Source organism: Acomys minous (assembly GCF_964271855.1).
Source record: "Acomys minous genome assembly, chromosome: 3".
NCBI classification, from domain to species: Eukaryota; Metazoa; Chordata; class Mammalia; order Rodentia; family Muridae; genus Acomys; species Acomys minous.
The window spans coordinates 10,027,323-10,048,556 of NC_140485.1; the positions used below are offsets into that span (position 1 = coordinate 10,027,323).

Consider the following 21,234-nt stretch of genomic DNA (forward strand, 5'->3'; position numbering starts at 1 on the left):
TGATTTTTATTATATTCAAATTATATTTTTAAAATAAGGTTTACTTTAAAACCTACATTTATTTAAAATAAAAAGTAACTTTTGTTGTCTCTCATGAACAGTTTAGAAATATTTTACTACTATTGTCAGTATGGTAAAGACTATTTATGCGACCTAATTTCTTTTTCAGTGATGACAGTGATTTTACGTATTTCACATCCCTTGCTGACAAGTATGACTGAATTCTAATTAATATGAAGTAGATAAAAAAACAAAGTACCATTTCTATACCTAGCATATACACTATTCTCTTTTATCTTCTTGTTTTAATATTGCTAGCTAAAGTAACCTCAGAAGAGATGTATTAAAGATTGAAGAGCATTTGTAATTCCTTAAAAAATGGGTGGAGTAGTAGAGTCTTTTATGAGTGAGAAATAAATTTTGATTGGATTGCAGCATTGAGGTTTGGTGGCTTATATACTAAGAAATTCAATGTTTTTGTAACATGTACAAATAAGACAAATATCTTCCTCCTTTTCCTCCTCCTCCTCCTCCTCCTCCTTCTTTTTCATGGCTAAGGCTATAGCTTAGATGCAGGGTGTGGCTAGCTCACATGAAGTCCTAAGTTTAGAGCCTGATAACGTTTAAAACTTCATTTTGGTTTTTAAAAATAAACATAAAAGTTTAAAATAGTAAAATTAGGCCAACTATATTTCATTAATTCTCTGTGCTTTTCTCTTCTATATACCCATAAAATTAAATTTATTAATTAACAAAATCACATTTGTATTTATGATTAGAATGGCTCAGAACCTGGGCACTGGGGGCATACACCTTTAACCCCAGTACTCAGGAGGCAGAGGCAGAGGCAGTTGGAACTCCGTGAGTTTGAGGTCAGCCTGGTCTACAGAGTAAGTTCTGAGACAGCCAAGGCTACACAGAAAAACCTTGTCTTGAAAAACAAAACAAAACAACAAACACACAAAAAGAAAGATTCAGAAGAAGTTTGAGACTCAACATATCCCTCCAGAAAAACATCTATACTACCCACTATGACCAAAATCTAAAACTTATTTTTGTCTACTAAGAGGCAAACAGGGCATTAATCACATGGCCCAGGCTATAAAGCTGGAAAAATTCATATCTGAATTGAAATGTTCAATTCCACACACCAGCGTTGAAGCCACATGAAACATGAAGTTAGACTCTTGAGACATGACAGACCAGAACACAATTCAGAGTTAAAGTAGCCGCTAGGATGTCACTCTCCTCTTCCAGTGACTGTTAGTGGCTAAAAAGACTTCACTAAATGTCAGTGTTAGTCATGGAAAGATTACTCAGGAAGGTCATCTTAGAATTTCCATCCTCATGAAATTCATATTTAGTAGTGAGATGAAACATGAACCCAAAATAATCCTATTTTAAGAGTAGAGGGAAAGATGTATTCAGGAGTATTAGCTAACCAACTGTATTAACAAGAGTAAAACAGAAATAAGAGATTTGGTCATTAATCATACACCTATATACATATAGGTATATATGATTATATATATATATACATAAATATGTATATGGAGAATTTTCCATTTATTTATTTGTCTACAGGTACATAGTGAATGTCTACTCTGTCCCAACTCTTTTTCTAGATCCCAGTACATACAATTAGTAGCCAGATATGGCTGGTTGCATTTAAGCTTAACTAATTAAAAATATAGAGGCTTGGATTCTTAATTGTTATAGCCACATTTCATGTGTACAGTAATAGCATGGAGTTTATGGTGAGCATACTGGAAGAGTCATGTATGAATCATTTACACTCTTTATTGTTTAGGTGTTGGCAAATTGTGGCTTATGGGCCAATTCTTGAGACACTTGTTCCCATGTATTGTTCATGGTTGCTCTTGTGCTACAATGACAAAGTCAAGCATTGTAACACACCAAATAACTTAAAGAGCAGAACATATTTACTATCTGTCCATTTAAAGAGAATTATTGCCAACTTCTGGCCTAGGTGGAAATTCAGATGGATATTCATACATACAACGTATAGTGGTCATAAATGATGATTCTGTGGAACAAACATGGCTGGCCTCTGACCTGATCCAAAAGAAGAAAAAGGGTAAGTTCAACAAAGCAGTGTTCAAAATGAGAACTGGAGGGTCTGTAGTAATTTATCAGGAACAAAGTCTACTTCATGAGTGAAAGAGCTGGATAGCTACAGTGTGTGTGTGTGTGTGTGTGTGTGTGTGTGTGTGTGTGTGTGCGTGTGCGTGTGTGTGTGTGTGTGTGTGTGTGTAAAAGAGAGAGAGAGAGAGAGAGAGAGAGAGAGAGAGAGAGAGAGAGAGAGAGAGAGAGAGAGAGAGAGAGAGACTTGGCTTGCAAAATAGTGATGGGAAGGTATGGGGGGGATGCCATTTCTTGGAGAAGAGACCCCTCCACTCATATGCTGTTAGTGTTCCAATGCCTAGAGCAGCTCCTGATGTAAACTAGGTATCCAGGAATTATTTATGGGTGGATTATCAAAGAGAAGGTTAAACAGATTATGCAGGGAGGGGAAATAAAAATAAGGCTTGCTGTTGAGATTCCGACACAGGAAGCTACTGGGGAATTTAAGCAATTAATGGCCTAACCAGATATGTGTATTCAAAGGTGCATTTGGAACATCATATGGAGAAAGAATTGTCACAGTGTTGATATATTCAATGATTCAGTGTTTCATAGGTAGTAATTTTATATCTCTTCTGTGCCCATTGTGGAAGAAAACTCAAGGGGGCCAATTTATTCAATTGATTCTGACATGATGACACCCTGTTCCCAAGGATAGTCTCTTAAACTGAAGCAACAGAAGACATAGCTTTTGAATATCAATATGTGGTGTGTATTGAGGTATTTCTTCACAGTGATGCTCAGCTAATTGAGTTATTAAATGAGTAGGGCTCCTGGAAGCTTGGGGAATCTTTGCATTTTTCAAATAACATTTTTCTCTGAAATCAGTTGATGCAATTTCTTCTCTTCTTTGAGGCTAAGACACTGAACTTGGGGCATACCCCTGTGGCTTGTGGCTAGTCCAAATGAAGAGTGTTCCTTGGCAGAAGTCTGATCGAGAACTTGCTATTTTTCTTTGGACTTGAATGCTGTTCTCTCGTTCTGTGTTTATTGAGAACTGGTTCTTTGTTTCAGACATCTATTTCCTTGCACTTTCCTCTTCACTACTGACACCCCACAAAACCTTGATCACCCTTTTATTGTTGATCATGTCCTTAAAGCTTTTCACTTTGTGTTTAGCAACAAACTATCTTATTATCTGTGAAAAACTATAGAAAGTATGTATCTGCCTTCAAGCAACAAATTCACAATAATTTGTTTCTTTGCGTCCAAACTATAATTACCTTTTTCTTATTATATGTCACATAATATAGGAAAAAGTCAGAACAAGTCTTATTTTGATAAGCTTTTACTTGCATCTACATATCAACCAGGGTAGGAAACACAGGTAACTTTTAGTCATTACAGTTTCTGATCCCAAACTATTGTAAGGTGCAAGGCAAGAATAAAAGGGCCCCAAACTTACTGATGCAAGAAAACTGTTAATTTTAGCTATTAAATCATTTTTTTTCAGACTGAAATTTTTATTTCTGAGTTTGTGAATACCTTGTCCACTGGGCCCAATAAGAATACCAGTAGCAAGCATAAGCCCAATGAAAAATATGATTAGCTGTCCTAGCCATCAACTCTAAGCCCAAGTCCTGCCATTTGTGGTATTTTCCCATTTACCCTAAGTCATTCCCATTGAATGATAAAAAATGTTAAATCCCAGGCTTTTTATAAGGTTTGGTTTGATACAAGGGATGGGATAACAATTGAGATGTAATATAAATGAATTAATAAATAATAAAAAAAAATAAAATAAAATTCCAGTTGTGAGGGAAATAAGGTGAAAGCGGGAGGGAGGGAGGAATGGGAAGATACAAATGATGGGATAACAATTTAGTTGTATTCTGAAAGAATTAATTAAATTTTTAAAATAAAAAATAAAATTCCAGTTTTGATACAAAAAAAAAATAAAGGCAGAACAATGTGAAAGAGTCGTTTATATGTCTGTCAAACTCCAATACCACAGTTATTCACTCCTATGTCTTTTAAAACAGAACCTTTTGCTCCTTTCCAGAAAAACACCATCTTTGAACACTCCTCTTTTTACTGTTGATGTGGCCTTTGGTTTTGTTTTTGTATAGGATACAACTGATACACAACTGCAGCCACTTGCCTAAGATCTCAAAATGACTTATAGAAAGATATATCTCTCCTACTAGCAATTTCAGGGACCTGTTCACATCACATGCCTTGACATCACCAAAAACCCCATGGCAATGAAAGGGGTGTGCTAACATTCCATTTCATTTCACTTGAGGACTTGGCATTTTATTCAAGTGTTTACAACGGTGTGTTCAGGCATCTCCAATATGTATCGTCTTACCATATTATGTTAACATCTCAAAGAATGGATGGGACTATAAACTGGAGAGTGTTTTGCATGTGTAAACATTTACAAAATAGCATATTTATTGAGTATTTGCCTCTTGGGGCCTGGTACGTTTCTGGGAACTTGCACATGTTAATGCATTTATTTCTTAGAGCAGCCCGTTGCGGGCACTACTAGCATCCCCACTGTCCAAATGAGGAAGCTGAAGGACAAAAAGAATCAAGCTATTTGATTAAGGTTATAGACCTACCAATGTGAAACTGGATTCAAGCACAAAAGAGTAAATGAAATCCCCAAGCTCTATGTCTGATTGACAGCACTAGGGCATCAGGGCTGAAGGATATGGTGATGCATATGTGGCATTAATAGTTAGAAGATCCGCTTGTTACAGTTTGCCAGGTGTAGACTATTATCTAACCTTTCCAAACATTGGCTACTTACATGTGAAACCTGAGTGTCTATTGTGAGGATTAATGATATTTTTTAAAAGAACAAAAGTAAATCTTAAAGCAAAGGTAAATTTTAAGTTCACTTTAACAGTAAATCTGTATGTCTATAACAATCCTTAAGTACAGTTATAATTAATTTAAATCAATATAAATAAATTAATTTAATTAATAAATAGATATTAATTAGTTCCTATTAATTAAGATCTGTATGTCTATAAGAATCCTTAACTCCAATTGTAATTAATTTCTAAGGCAGAAATGGAAATGTTTTTGTGTAATTTTTATTTTCAGAAGGAAAAGGAAATGTATTTACTTCTGTCAGATGCAATTTTACAGTATTGATTTTGAATAGTTTTTAAAAATTAGCCTTTAAGGTAATGAGTTTTATTATAGCATTTTCTTATTTTTACTATTTTTTGTTTTGTACATATACATTTATATTATTACACATATATACAATAAACTACCAAGAGCAAGAAGAACCATGAAAGAATCAGGAATTGTATAAATGTTACATTCATAGTGTTTTGGCTATTTGTATTTTTTTTTTGGCAGCCTTGAAGAAGACATCTTTCCTATCTTGATGAGTCTAAAAATCAGAAGGTAAATGAATATCTGTCATATCTCATTATTATCAACTTAAAACATCTTTCTAGACCTAAAAACATCTTGACCCCTAAACAACTAAGCTTAATTGTAAAACTATACTATCTTGTCTTCAACCCCATCAGAGACTTGAGAAGGAATAAAATTAATTACCTGAATAGACAGGGAGTGCAGGTTAGCAGTTTCCCAACTGAGAAGATGACAGAGACAGTTTGCTGCTTGAATAGTCACCCAACACTCTCTATAATGTTGGAACATCATCTTCAGCCTTCTGGTCCAGCATATCTGACAGACATATTTGTGAGGCAGGAACTATTGAGGCCTTGCTTACCCTATCTTGGCAGAGTTTGGCCATTGATTCTGCCAGCATCCAAGCTTGCCCATTTTTAGGCAGAATTCTGTCTGTGGTAGAACTGAGATTTTGCCCAGTGGCTTGTTTGCCATATTTTCATATATACTTCACAATTATTTCCTCTCCATTGCTCTCCTCCTGTTCTACGTTGTTACCTTCTTTGCATTCAAGTGTGAAGAAAGCCTTTTCACTTCTGTTCTCCTTTCCCTTCCTCAGGAGTATCTCATGTACGTGATTATGATTATTTTCCCTATCTTAGGATCTCATTTCACTGTTTCATGCTTCTCATTCTAGTTTTATGATATCAATTGTGAAACTGAGTTTTTGTTGTTGTTATTGTTGTTTTGTTTGTTTTTAAAAAAGATCTTTCTGGAGCTTCACAGGAAAGACCTTGCACTGAATATCAAAAGGTCAGGACTCTTGGTTGTGATAGCTTGAAAGAGGTGCAGGGATAAAGATAGATCCGATAGAGCAGAGACTGAGGGAATGTCCAACCAATACCTGGACCAACCCAAGACCTACACCATGGGGGAGAGCCAATCTCTGACATTATTAACAATATTCTGCTATGCTTACAGACAGAAGCCCAGTAGGGGTGTCCTCTGAAAGACTCCACCCAGCAGCTGTTTAAAACAGATGCTAAGACTCACAGCCAAACATTTGGAGATATTTAGGGAGTCTCGTGGAAAAGTGAGGGGAAGGAGGAAAGGACCTGGAGGTAACAGCAGTTCCACAAGAAGACCAACATAGCCAATTAGCCAGGGCCCAGAGGGGCTTTCTGAGACTGAAGCCCCAACCAAGGACTATGAATGACCTGGACCTAGGTCCTCCACATAGATGTAGCCCATGGGGAGCACAGGCTTCATGTGTGTCCTTTAGTAAGGGCAGTGAGGGCTTTCTCTGACATGGACTCTGTTGCCAGCTTTTTGGTCCCTTCCTCCTGGCAGTACTTCCTTGCCAGGCCACAGTGGAAGAGGAAGCGTTTAGTCTTGATGTGACTTGACGAGATGAGGTGGATGGGAAAGGCAGCTCCCCTTTTCTGAGGACTAGGGGAGGGGGACAGGGAAAAGGGAGGGTGTGACTGGGAAATGAGGAGGGAGGAGGACATGACCAACATGTAAAGTGAATAAATAAATAAACTTAAAAAAAGAGAGAGAAGTGGCAGCCTAGTTAAACGGCTGTTCCTCATTTTTAGCAAGAAAAAGGATGGATGGAATTGTGAGGTTTTCTAACCTTAGAATGTCTTCCACTAAGTGGATTGTTTTAAAGACAAAAATAAAAGTAGGTCTTGGTTCCACTAGGACTGTGACTCTTCAGCAGGGTTGTTTTTCTAGTTGAAAGCTGACAGGTGAGCCCTTCCTGTACTTAACCAGATGCTGATCTGTGTGTTGGTTCTCATGTTAGAGATTAAGTATTTCTATGTTAAGAAAAGTGTTCAAAGTCTAATGGGATGAGGAAAATCTATCCAGTAAAATTAATAAGAAGACAGTGTAGGTCAAAATCCACTGAAAGAAATAAGTTATATTTGTGTATTTTACTGTAAAATTTACCTTAAATAAAAAGAAATATGGGCAAATGTTAAAGCCCAGTTAGGGATATGCATGGTGGGTGACTTAGGGACAAAGTGTCATGGCTCTTGAGCTTCTTTAGTCTACATAAAATACGTGGATTGATGCATGAGCAGAGGTAGACATAAATGAGTAGACATGCAACAGAATATAGAAAATATCAGCCATGAGATGTAAGTGACAGATACCTGAGCTTTTCTTGTAGAAGTAAAATAAATTTGCAAGTTCACAAATATTTATAATAAAATGTTATAGTAAAAGGCTTTTTGTCTAGTGCCAAAAATTTTAGACAAAGGGACCAGCCTATATGAGTAACTAGATGTTTAAACAGGTAACTTAACCAGGTTAAGACTCTATTTATTCATCTATAAAATGGGCAGAAAAATTTAACCATGTGTGGTTATTTGAGGACTGAATACGTTAGTATTTGTAAAGCTCTTAACTGTGGAACAATGTAAAAGCTTATTAGTTAAACTTTTAGAAAGTTATTTTGTGTATCGGGTAATTGACAGGAAAACGGATTGAATTACCTTTTCTTAGATATCAGATTCTGAAGAATGAAGAATTTATTAGCATCCGATGACAAGCCCAGATTTCTGAGGGATTAGTTAGCTTCTTTCTATTCCAGGCATATTTTCTTTTCTTTTAAGAGGCAGGAAGAATCAAACTAACACAAATGAATTAAATTTTGTTTCTATCTTCGTTTTCTTCAAAACATCCTACTTTTAAAAGCTTGGTCCTTTCTCCAGGCTTGGAATACCACACAAAAGTGTCTGGTATCTGGCCATCAACAGATCTAATGCCTTGTAATTTTAACAAAGATGGTATCTTCTTTTTCTCCTTTCCTCCCTCCTTCCCTCCCTGCCTCCCTTCCTACCTCTGACAGATTCTCACTCTGCAGGTCTGGATAGCTTTAAAATTCTGACTCAGATCTCTCCCTTTCTCCTCTGTGCTGGGTTGTAGGTGTGGGCTACCACTCCCAGTCGAAGTAGATAATTGTTAGCCATTCAAATGTTGAAAGTACTATAGCATAATTAATAGCAGGGTGTAAACTCTAACAGTTACAATGGATGCCTCTGGAGGCAGAGATAGTTAAATCAGTCCTAAAGAAGCAAGAGTGCTTATTGCCCTTGCAGAGCATCAGAATTTGATTCTCAGTGTGTACCAAGCAGCTCACAGGTTCCAGGGGAACTGATGTCCTCTTTTGCATTCCACATGCATCTACACATATGTATACACATACAGATATACACAGAGATACACACACTGCACACACACATGCACACACACACACACACACACACACACACACACACACAGAGAGAGAGAGAGAGAGAGAGAGAGAGAGAGAGAGAGACAGAGAGAGAGACAGAGACAGAGACAGAGACAGAGACACAGAGACAGAGAGAGACAGAGACAGAGAGAGAATGTAAAAAGGATAAAAAGAAATAAGAAAAATCATGAATGATGCCTAGGTTTTTGGTCTGAGCCACAAGAAGGACAGAGTTGTTGTTTCCTGAGAAGAGATGGGCCACATGCAGAGCATGTTTGAACAATGGAAAGAGGAGTAGCAGAAACTCAGTTGTTTATGTTATGTTTAAGAACTTTTTGAATATCCAAAGCCAGATTAAGTAGGAAATCAAGGGTGTATGTGTGTGTGTGTGTGTACACGTAATAGCTGTTTGTAAATACGTTCTGCAGGTATAGTGAGGAGACAAGGTCAGATCATCATGAAAGAGACATAGCACTGTGAGAGCCAATGCAATTGGAAAAGAAAAGATACAAGAGTTGAACCTTGGGTTGCCATTGTTTGTAGGCCAAACACATGAGCAAGGAACATGAACATATGCCTGAAAGGAATACTTATTGATAAAGGAGGAAAATCAAGACTGGCACATCCTAAAAACTAAGAAAAGGATGTCTTAAGTATATCATTGCCTTTCATTGCTTATTGCAAACCTGAAGTTGAGTATTTTACAAAGAGGTTTATTTAACGGACATTCTTGGAGACTGAGTCTCTAAACGGTAGAGTGTTGTTCCTGGCAAGGGTGTCATTGACTCTACTGCCTTGTGACAAAGGGCAAGAGATCACATATAGACAAGGAGACAGAGTGACTCGGGGAGTGGACTCACACTTGTACTCCATCTCATGAGAAGTAACTCAGGGTCCCACAAGAATGATCTTCGTTATCTCCAATGGCAGTCTCTAGTCATCTAATGACTTTTCTTTAAGCTTAGCTCTTGAAAGTCCAATTACCTCAGTGCCACCACACTCAGTACCAAGTTTTAACCTGTGGACTCTTGGAGGAAACAGTCACTCTTCAGACAATAGGAAGGGAGAGTGAATATTTGTGACTAATAAGACTGGTAAGCTGAACAATGTAAAGACTGATAAGTTTCTGTTGGATAAAGTAATTCAGAGCTTATGTCTAGAATTACTGAGATCCTACTGTAAACATTGTTGACTACTCTCCTACAATGGAGGGGAAAGGTTTGGTGGCTAAGTTTAAATAGATATTATTGAGTCCTCCATAGAGGGAAAAAAGAAATGGATTTACTTAGTGCATCTCACTAGCTGCACTCTCTGGAGACAGTTGCAGTAGTTCTTCCAGCTGTGTGTTCCAGCTCCAGATGTTAATACAACAACCCAAGAAGGTGAAGATGGACATATCATTTATCATCTTGCCAGGCTTAACAATTATCCAAATGGTTTTGATTTTGTGAGGAAGATATTTGAGTTGATATATTTGGATTTAGCAGCCAGATACGAATCTAGTTTAAACACACAATCCTTTCTACCAAGCAAACTAAAATAGAACAAAATAAGATACATGTTTGTTTACAGCCTGGGGAAATGCATCATGGCCGAAACTCCTGAGCAATGAATGATCAAAACAAACGTCTCAAAATTTAAGTGTACGTACAGAAAATGGTTATGAAAGAATGACTTTTCTATGCATTTCAAACCAACAAAATATCCACATGTAAGTTCCTATTGCTGCGTCATAAAGCACCACCACACTTAAAACAAGCACCATTTGGAAATATGTCATTTGGCAGAGCTCAGATGGGACACAAAAATCAATTGGAACAGACAGGCCCCAAAGGAGAGTGGGACCACCATGAAGGTAGCTCAGTTGTATGGTGAGCAAGTTGGTGAGACTTCTCAGCTAAGAACACACTACAGACACTTTCGTCTTTCTATTTGGGCTTCGCCTTGTCTACATGGGTTCCAAAACACCAAGTTCCAAGAGTAACTGTTCTATTAAGACTGGGATTATGCTTTAAGGCGTCTCAAGCTGAGTCTCAGAATTCCCAGGATGCCCTTCGTCATATGGTATTAGCTATGTAAACCATTAGGTCAGGTCTAAATTCAATGGGAATGAGACTTGTCATAAAGAGTTTATACTCACCGTTCACTTATTTTGTCACCTATCATTTACTGATACCAATCTTTTCAGAAAGTATTGCATACACTGAGCCGTGTATCCAGGGAAGCTATGCTGCCTGCAGCAAACTTCTGAAAGGGGCAGGCATTCTGAAGTACCAGGCAACTTAACCTCTAGGGCTCCCTATGTGCTTATCTCTGGGTCCATATGACTCAAGGTCACAAAGGTATCCATGTTCTTTAACTCAAAATTGTTTAGCATGAAGCATGGATGGAAATAGTTTACTGCAGTGGTGTGTCTGTGGTTGGGCAGTGCTGTATATACAAAGCTTTAATATGTGAGTTTAGAGTTATTTGTGAAAATGACCTCACATTTTTATTAAGAACCAAATAGCAAGGAAAAAAGCAAACCCATAACACCCATAATCCGTACTTATACTATCCTTTAATGTTAAGTGCCACGGGCCCCTTCATAATGGTGGTAGGTACATCTCATTCCTAACACTGTTTTGTATGTTTAGAGAAGGGATGTAAGTTAGGGAACAAAGCCTTGTGATCAGAGATTAGGCAAACCTAACTTCCAAAACTTTGTTTTGGTTACTATAAGCTGGTGACCTTGCTTAAACTTTCTGTTTCCTCACTGCTGAAGCAAGTCGAATAGCAATGTAGTGAGATGGTGGATGTAAGACACTTAAAATGCCCAGTACTTTGAAAGAGCTCAATACGTGTTAGAGAAAATTACAATAATACTATTATTTTTTTTGGTTACCATTGATACTTTTAGTTACAGAATTGTGTACAGTAGGAAGGACAGCAGGGTGTTCTTGGAGTCTGTGCTTACAATGAGAGCCCAAACCCTTTCAGGTGAATGGACTTATGGCACAGTTTTTTTCCAGCTCTTAAGGCCCTGAAAAATGACATTTTCTTAGCACCTCAGTTCCCTTATTTATAGTAAATGGAAATAAATATCATTTAGCAGTATTGTTCTAAGAATCAAGTGAGGCAAATTATCTTACATGACTGATACTAAGAACTGACTGATAATTGTATTTATGAGCCTTACCATTGGTGCTGTATTGATCTGAACAACTAGATTCTTCAAACTACGCTTCATCCCGATTTTGCACATCGTAGATACAAGGGAGAAAGTGGATCTTTATTTCTTTGTGATTCTATGATAATTCCTCCTCCAGTCCCCTCTCGCCTTCTTTATTTATATATATTTTCCCATTGTAATTTCTGAATTTAGACTTTTTCAATGCTGAGTTCTAAAATGTCTGTATAGATTGATTATTTTTATTTTATGCTGTGAACTTAAAATATCTTCCTGTCCCATAATATGCCTTTTTGACAGTTTTATGGGATTGTTTTCTTAATTTTTGTTTTATCAATCAGAAAGAAATATTTGATTTTTATGAGAATAAATTTTTAACCTCTTCTTTTGTTGATATTTTTAATGCTATAATGATAATGATTTTATGTAAATCTATTTTTAAAATCTATATTTTTCATTATTTTTATGTAAAGATTTATAATCACCTCTAAAATTCACTGTATATTCATTTGTTAATATAAAAGGTTCTAGTTATTTCATGCTAACATAATGCTTATTGTCCTTCATTATTGTCTCTTCAAATAATTTATTCAATTTCTCTTGTTAATTTTCTATATACTTTTAAAGTTATTTGTCTATCTTAAGAGATGTTCTATTCCCATGAAATCTATAAGCTGTGATAGAACAGAAATGGTAAATTTTCATCTTATTATTTCTGTAAATATTTTATGTATTTCTTCTTTTTAATTTTTTTATTTGTTTTTAAATTTTAAATTTTTACTTTGTTCACTTTACATGTGCATTGTAGCCCCTTCTCTCACCCCCTCCAGATCCTACCCTCCCTTCCTCATACCCTCTCTCTCCCTCCCCTAGACCTCAGAAAGGAGAGCCCTCCTCCCCTAACATCTGACCTCAGCCTATCAAATCTCATCTGGACTCCCTGCATCCTCTTCAGGCCACCCTGCGATGGGGAAGTGATAAACGTGGGGGGCCAGAGTCCATGACAGAAGCAGTCCCTATTCCCCATATTATGGGACCCACAAGGAGACTGAGCAGCGAGTCTAGGTCTATACTCTGCATGGTCCTTGGTTGGTGCATCAGTCTTTGCAGCATCCCCAGCTCCACCTGGATTTGTTGGCTCCATTGGTCTCCTTGTGGAGCTCTTGACCTCTTCAAGTCTTTCTATCCCTCAGCTCTTCTTGTAATCCATGCGGAGTTTGACTTTGAGTCTCAGCGTCTGCTTGGATCTGCTGCTGTGTGGAGTCTTTCAAAGTACCTCTATGGTAGGCTCCCTTTCTGTTCCTTATCTTCAACTGCTTCTGGTGTCTATTCTATGTGTTGTTCTGAATGAGAATTAAACCTTCTCCCTAGGGTCCTCCTTGTTATTTAGTTTCTTTAGGTCTGTGCATTGTAGTGTGGTTATCCTGTATTATTTGGCTAATGTATTTCTTCTTATTCTAGATTTATTTCATGCCTTGCAACAGTATCTTATCACCACCTCTAAATTATTCTTTTTTTAAAACTTAAAATCTATTCATATGCCCTTTTTTATTTTGGTGCTATTTTAAAAGGCCTTTTCTCTTCAATTAGACATATTTTAAAGATTTATTTATTTTTATTTTACGTGTATGAAAGTTTTGCTTTTATGTGTGCTTAAGTGTACAGCACATAAGCATGGTGCCTGTGGAGACCAGAAGAAGGTGCCAAAGCTCTGGAAACTTATTATGGGGTACTGTGCACCACCTTACGGGTACTGAGACTTGAACCCTGGTCCTCTGAAAGAACAGCAAATGCTCTACAACCATCCCTTCATTTATATTTAGTTTGAATTGTTCAATATCCTTTATGATACTGTGTTATGTTTTATTTTATTTTTTTGAGAAAACAATGATATAGGACATTTATTTTCACTTGACAATAATTTATAAATATTTTAACATCATGTATACATTGAAACAATTTAATTAACATAAAAACAATTAACATTTTTCCTTTAAAGAAAAAGGTTAGTTTTAAAGAGAAAGCAAGGCCCTTTCACAATAGAATTTGGTCAATTGATGTTGTAATGAACCACACGTATTGTATTTTCTGGCTATGAAAAAGCATGTTCTTAATTGTTACAGAAGCTGGAAGTGCCTTGGCTAGCAGGATATGTAAATTTAACTTCCTCAGCAGCCTTTAAAAGTAAGGCAAGCTGCGCTAGATCGCCAAAGACCACCAGGAGTAAAAAGCCATATGCCAAAGCAAGGGGTCTTTATTTAAACTCGAGCCCAAGGGCTCGAGAACCTCACCGAAGCAGCAGGTTAGTAAGAGGGCCCCGAACTGCCATTAGGCAGGGTTTTTATCACGGTTATGACAAAGAGTGGGAGTTTCCAGTTTGGCAGTTACAGGATTGGTTGACTTTTAGCAAGGTTCGGTTGGTGCTAAGGGATTGGTCAAGCCTGATTTCCAAATGCTTAACATCTGGGGACTTTAGGTACTTTCCTGCTGTCTCCTGATTGACTCAGGCCTAGGGTGGTCCTTTTCCTGCAACAGTTTGTGGTTTTTACAGTAACTGGGGTGACCCTGAGGACAGGCCTAAGGACAGGCCTAAGATGAAGTCTAGCAATCAGATGCAGCTACAGTGGCTGGGATTCCACAGTTACTGTTATGAGCCGTAATGTAAGTAGCTGATATGCAAGATATGTGATATGTAACTCCCAAAGAGGTCCCATCCCACAAGTTGAGAACTTCTGCTTTAGAAAAATGTCTAAAACAATATTGATGCTTTATAATTCTGTACAGGTGACTTTTCGTAGGGAAATTTATTGCAGTGGGCATCCTGCTTGAAGCAGGAAATGAGAACCATGTGGAGAAACTGAGTACCAGTTCTCACTTACACTCTTGGCCTAGGATCCCAGCTCCCTTCTGACTCTGACTCTGTCTCCCTCAACCGCAAAGCTCTGCCCATACTTCTTGCCCCCAGTTCTTTTTTTTTTTTCCGGAGACAGAGGGGAGGACATTCTATTGGGACTCTAGATGAGACAAGCATGGGAGAATGGCAAAGTAGAAGGATCCAGAGGGTCCTAGAAACCTACAAGTAGAACATTATGATAGGCGAATTTGGGCCCACGGGTCCCCCTTAAACTAAGGCACCAGCCAAGGACAATACAGGCTGTAAAACTTTAAACCCCTACCCAGATCTAGCTAATGCCCAGTCCTTTATTATGCAAAATAAAGGACTCCTTCTTCAACCAGTAGGCTGGGGAAGGTCTCCTTCCACAGTGCAGCTTGCCTTACTTTTAAAGGCTGCTGTGTTATGTTTTAAATGTTTTAAAATTTGATCTTTTCATATTATCTATTTCTTCTGCTTGAGTGCAAAGGTAAAAATCCATGAATTTGATATGTGCTCTTCTTTACTAAATTCAGTGGGGTTGGGTTTTGTTTTGCTTTGTTTTTTTTTTTTCTTTCTGTTGTTGTTTTTACATTGCTTAATAGCATAATCTACTTTTCTGTGGTTTAGCTTATGAGTATGTAAACTATAGTCTACATAGCACAGTGGATATATATTTTTTCCTAAGATAGTGGTAGCAGTTCCTCTGATTCCTTCAATACATTTTAAACAAAGAATGGACTTAATCAGGGGTGAAAGCCTGTTTCAGTTCATCCCTGGGACATATGGAGCTTTAAAAGAAAGGAAAGGAAATAGAATTAAGGATTAGAAAAGCTCTAGAAGGAAACTAGATAATTGACAAAAGGGAAAAGTGCTGGCTCCTGGTTGGTAGTGAGGTTTGACTACTGAGCCCACATATTGGGACCAGAGAGTTCACATCAAGCTACCCTGGGAGAAAATGAAGGACATTCCCAAGAAACTGCCCAACAGTGTTTACTTTTTGTTACTCTGCTGGGAAATCTTTTGCCAAGAGATTCTTACAGAGTAGCCAGTGCTCAGAAGAGGTAACTGTATCTCTGTGTGAGTGCAAGGAAGCAGGAAAAGAAAAGCTAAAGGGATCATCGTTGAAGCTGGTAGAGTTTGAGGCACTGTCCCACAGAACCTTAGTCCCAGCCAAGCACTAGAAAGATCAGTGATCTCAGGCACTTAAAAGCTCTCACAGACGGCTTTTGCCAAAAGGCAGGTGGTTGGTCAAGACATAGCTTGTTAAGGGGCTCATAGGGTAAAACTTCTGCCTGAGGATCATAGTATTAAACACAACTGTATTCATACTTTGGATGGAGAAAATAAGTTCTTGTTTGCTTCATTCTGTAATGATCTCACTAGAGCTTATTTTCCAGGAAATATTTATTAGGACATAACTGAGGCTCTCAGTAGAAGCCAATTTCAACTTAGAAACATCTAAATGTATCTTAGCTAACAGGATCTGGATGGCTTGTCAAAAAGAGCTATCAAGAAAGTCAATAGCAGTGATACTCTCAGATGTTTCTAACGAGGCTTACATGACAGAGGGTGTTGTAGTCTTGAATAGTTACACTTATGGACCTCTGTGGTCCTTCCCTTACATACTAATTGCTGTCCTGTCTGTTTACTCTTTCAATTTCAAACACTAGAATATAGTTATGTATAGGCTTCACTTTTTCCAAACCAACTTTATTTGGGGTTCTTTAAAGCATTTACCTCCTTTCCAATCCACCTACCCTAGACAGGAGCTAAAGGAGGTTAATGGGATCAGGAGACTAGACCTTGTTGACTTCTGTTCCTGGGAGCGATTCCTTTTGTGAAGTCAGCAGGATTTCAACAGACTAGCAATTCCATCAAGGTTACTGCTGGAACCTGCCACAGCAGGTGGAGCCCTGAGCTGGAGCAGTTCTCTCTAGGAGCATCTCAAAGTGGAGCGATGAAGAGCCAAACAATAAATATCAAGTCCCCCAAAGCCCCAGCCTCCTGTTTTGGGCATATGTATGTATGTATGTATGTATGTATGTATGTATGTATGTATGTATATATCCATCCTCTCAGAGTCTGTAATAGGATGTTTTTCAGCCAACAAAAACCAAGCCCCCTACGAAGTGGCTCGGCTTCTAAGTGGATAAACATCACCTGTTCTCTCATAAGTCTGTTCTCCATCCCACACTTGGGATCAAAACAAAAATATGTTTACATTCACTAGAGATATGAAACCAAGATAAGTAAAGAAAAGGAAAACTTGTTCTGAAGATATCTATGCTCAAATAAGATATCCAAGAATCAGAATAACCTAGAAGGTAAACAGTGGCCAGAGAAACAGGTACTTCAGGGACAAGGGGCATCTTCGCAGTGACCTGAGCGGATGGCGCACAGCGCTGCAAGTTCTCTTCTTCATCCTGCTCCAGCCGGGGATTTCTGGTAGATGCTTCCCAGTCTTTCTTTCTTTCTTTCTTTCTTCCTTCCTTCCTTTCTTTCTTTCTTTCTTTCTTTCTTTCCTTCTGTCTGTCTGTCTGTCTTTCTTTCATTCATTCTTTCTTTTTTATTTCTCTCTTTCTTTCTTTTTTATTTCTCTCTTTTTTCTTTTTTGTAAGAGAGGACTCCGTTTGGACGACCGTACCATTTTTCTACACTAGCCAGGTTCTTGAGTGCACGCCCCTTGCACCTCTGATCTGGGTGCTTGGTATAACCTGACCTTTCCCCTTGGCAGAGGCCGGCTCCCTAGGGTGACTTAACAAAAGAAGAATTACAGGGAGTTCTACACATAGCTTTCCCAATCCGCCTTAGTGAGATTGCCTACCTGTCTACTCAAGATTGTCCTTAAGGCAGATTTGCTCACCTTGTGCCTCAGACCTGGCATGACATATGACATACACAATTGCTTTTATTCAAGAGCCTCGCAGATTTGAAACATCATTTTGAGTATTTTCTTAAGTTCTTGTTACTAGCCCAAGCCCTCAAATATTTTGTAACATCGGGGGCCAAAAAATGAAAGGAAAAAATGTGATATAACTGGAAAGGCTGTTTTAAAGATGCTGCGCTGCTTTCAGTGCTCAGAGCAGCTAAGCCACTTGCTGAAGTGGATCTTAGAAAAGAGTCCTCAGGTGGGGGTGGGGTGGGTAGAGATCAGGCTATGGGCTGTGACAATGTTCTGTTAAAAAACCAAAAGGATCCTTCCAGCCAGAGAGGCATTTCATGTGCAACCACGGACAAGCGTTATCTACCATGTAATCTCAGCAAGTTTTACCATCACTCCTCCTTTTTTTTCTTCTGAAGCATCCTGAATGCAGCAGCTTGTTTGGTGAGCCAGAGAGTTTGCTCTTTCACAATCTCTTACCCCAAAATGCTCAAGAGTAAATGAAAAGTGTGCAAAGTCTGTGTTTTAGACAATCAAGGACATTGTGACTTCTCTAAAGAAGTCTAGAAAAGAAATTACATTACATCAACATCTAAGCTTCTGGCAGCCACACCTAACAAAATATTAGTTGAAGCACAGAGTCAGCACACTATCTCATGAAAGAAACTTTTTTTTTTTGAGTAAAGACTGCCTTAAACAGCACTGCCAAGAAATATAGAATTATTTCAGGTGTGCAGATTAAGGATGTAAGAGATCCCTTCTTACCTGGGCTTCTTTTGGGATTCCATTTTTCATGCAGTCAGGGCTCTGCCATTTGCCATTTTGGGTCTTGGAATTCTGTAGAGTCCCATTAATAGCAGTACTACCTGTTGCACTGGCCATTGGTGGGAAGTCCTGGGGCCAAGGCAGGCTCTCTTACAGAGGTCTCCTGAAGCTTCGGTTTTTAAGTAGCTGATGTGACATAAATCACTTTGGGGCGGAGCCCTGAAAGGAATCCTACCAGTCAGGCTTTTCCAGAAGGACAACTTATCTATTGACCAGATCTTTAGCAGTTACCTTTTACTAGTCTACTCCCTTGGCTTTGCGGGTTCCATGGCAACAAAACTGTTGCTGAAACTACAAAGAGAATCTGCCTTGCTAGCTGCTTTTTAAGGCTGTGGGAATGTGAGGACAAAAACTTCCAGGGGCAAGTACCAAGGAGGTACATGGAGAGGCAGAGAGACTTTTAAAGGCACACACAGCACACTCACAGAGTTCAAAGTACTGAAGGGCTGGCTACAAAGTTTTCTCTTTTCATATAATAATTAAAGCTCTTTTCTCATAGTGAACTAAGATTTAAAACAACCAAGGTTTCTTTGTACCAGAAAATAACATTTACAAGCGACTGGTAGGGACTAAAGAGTCAAAGAATTAGTAAGTGTTGTTTAATGGGTACAGAATTTTACTTGGAATGGGAGAGAAACTTGTAGCCATGGGTTACTGAACATGGGTGAGTATATATATAAGTAAGGTCATTGAGTTGTATAAGTAATGTGATTCCAATGGTCAATATTTTATCATCTGCTATGGTAAATGTTAAAACCACAACAGCCATTTTCATAACCCATATACAAACATATATACAACGTGCAAAACAATGAAATGATGAAAGGTCCCAGAACATCAAAAATTTAGGACAGACAGAAATCTGTGAAACAGAACATTCTACTTCTTACCCAGAATGCATCATAGTTTATCATATAGCCTTATAGGAGCTATTACCTTCTCTATCAGAACACTCTCTTTCTTGCCAGGAATGCATCATTTTTAATCATATAACTTTAAAGGAACCATTTCCTTTTCTATATTTCAGTTTTCTGCCTATAAAATGAAACATGCTTTGTAGGACAGTAAGAAATAACATTTGAACTTGTTTTCCACTGACTCTGTTGTTGTGAGGATTATAGTGACCATAGGGTCCTAGTCCGCAAATACCTTTGTTTAGTTGTTACCGGTTATTTTTTCAATACGACAACCTTCCCCCTTTTCATCAAAGGACACTGTGGTCTCTTGTATGATACGAATAATTTACAGCCTGTTGATGTTTCTGAGCCAATCATTGTGGTTTTCCTCTTTTGATATCAGAAAATCATATCTGAAATCAAAGGCCTTAGAAGTAGTGTTCTTACTAGGTTATGGTGGTGCACTCTTGCAATCTCACTACTGGGGAGCCGAGAGCACGCTGATTGCTAGTTGGGGGCCAGTGTGGCAGTTTGGAGAACACATTGAGTTCCAGGCTAGACTGAGCTACATATCAAGGCCCTCTCTCACTTTCTTTTATGTTTGTGTCTCCTCATCCCATCTCAGTACCCCAATCTGATTCCTCTCCTGAATGTGTATAAAAGTGAACTTTCTGGTCATGAGAAAAGCCATAGAAATTAAGCCCTCCTTTCTATATTTGATGCTTTGGAGTTCCTCATAAAGTTCTCTGGCATACTCTGTCTGGTAGTAGGCACTTGCCTCTTTTTTCAGGTGTCCTGTCCCATATGTGGGAAGAATGATGCTCTATTGAGAGACTAAGAAGGATCTGAGTTTAACTGAGTATCAGATGGACAGCAAAAACCTGGGCAATCCACTTTGAGTCTCTGAGTCATCCATTTGACTGTCACTATGTCTTATAAAGCTACAATTTAATACATTTGTTATATTTTTTCCTTGTTAATTTACCATGCCTCTGTCTTTTGATATAGAGATATGATTCATGAATCTATACGAACATGGAGGAGATTGTTCCTTTTCCTGTCCTTACACAGAATCAACGCATTTTGATACTAGGTACCTAGAAATGAAGTCCACTTATTGGGTCAATAGTACAAGTGAATGAAGAAACAAGCAAAAAAAAAAAAAATCAAACAAAATCAACAGAAAATGGCATCTTTTGCCAAAGCCTTATAGCACTGAATAAGATAGTTTGTTTCTCTCCAAAATAAAGGGACTCTAAGAAATGGTGATTGTAATGATTTTGTGACCATAGTTCTCATGGAAGAGTCTCCATTTTTCTTATCCCTGGGTGAGTAAGACAAAGTCTGCAGCAAAATCATGATCATGAATTAATTCTAAATATATGTTCAGCCTTGTTTGTTTCCACCTCAGAGTTTTTTATTGTATCTGCCCCAACCTCTGTCTTCAGAGCAGAATGAACTTTTTACTGGTTTCTTTCTTCTGAGGCTGTTACAGTGGATGTTGGATATTAAATCTCTGCTGGCTTATTTCCTACTAAGGGTTGCACAACAGAGAGATAAAGAAGTAGGAGAAAGTACTACTTATTGTTGGCCAGACTGACTGCCTCACAGTTGAAGGATGATGATGTGGAGACATTGTGTTGTTTTGACTGAGTTCCATTTTCCTGTACAGAATTGGTAATAGTATTTTAGTCTTGAGCCTTGAGCTGGCCTGTGTTCACGCTGTGAATACCGTGAGGCTCTGCCCACAACCTCTAAATCTACGCTTTGAATGTGTATCAAGATAAAACTAACAACTCACTGAGCAGGTTCTCACTTCTTCCCTATTCTCTTTTACATGTTTTCTATTTTATTTATACTTTTATTTCCTTCATCTTC

The 21,234-nt window shown here is 38.1% G+C and overlaps 1 protein-coding gene across 2 annotated transcripts in view; it reads right to left on the bottom strand.

Annotated features, from left to right (window-relative positions):
• SPTLC3 (serine palmitoyltransferase long chain base subunit 3) overlaps positions 1–18,592 on the bottom strand; it is a 104,427-nt gene extending 85,835 nt beyond the window's left edge. Inside the window, exon 1 of one of the 2 annotated variants that reach the window (XM_084774558.1) lies at positions 18,401–18,592. In XM_084774558.1, coding sequence (XP_084630684.1) covers positions 18,401–18,517 — 117 coding nt within the window. In that variant the 5' untranslated portion in view covers positions 18,518–18,592. The remainder of the gene's footprint in view (positions 1–18,400) is intronic. The other variant, XM_084774557.1, reaches the window with a different exon arrangement.
• Between the last annotated feature and the right edge of the window lie 2,642 nt (positions 18,593–21,234).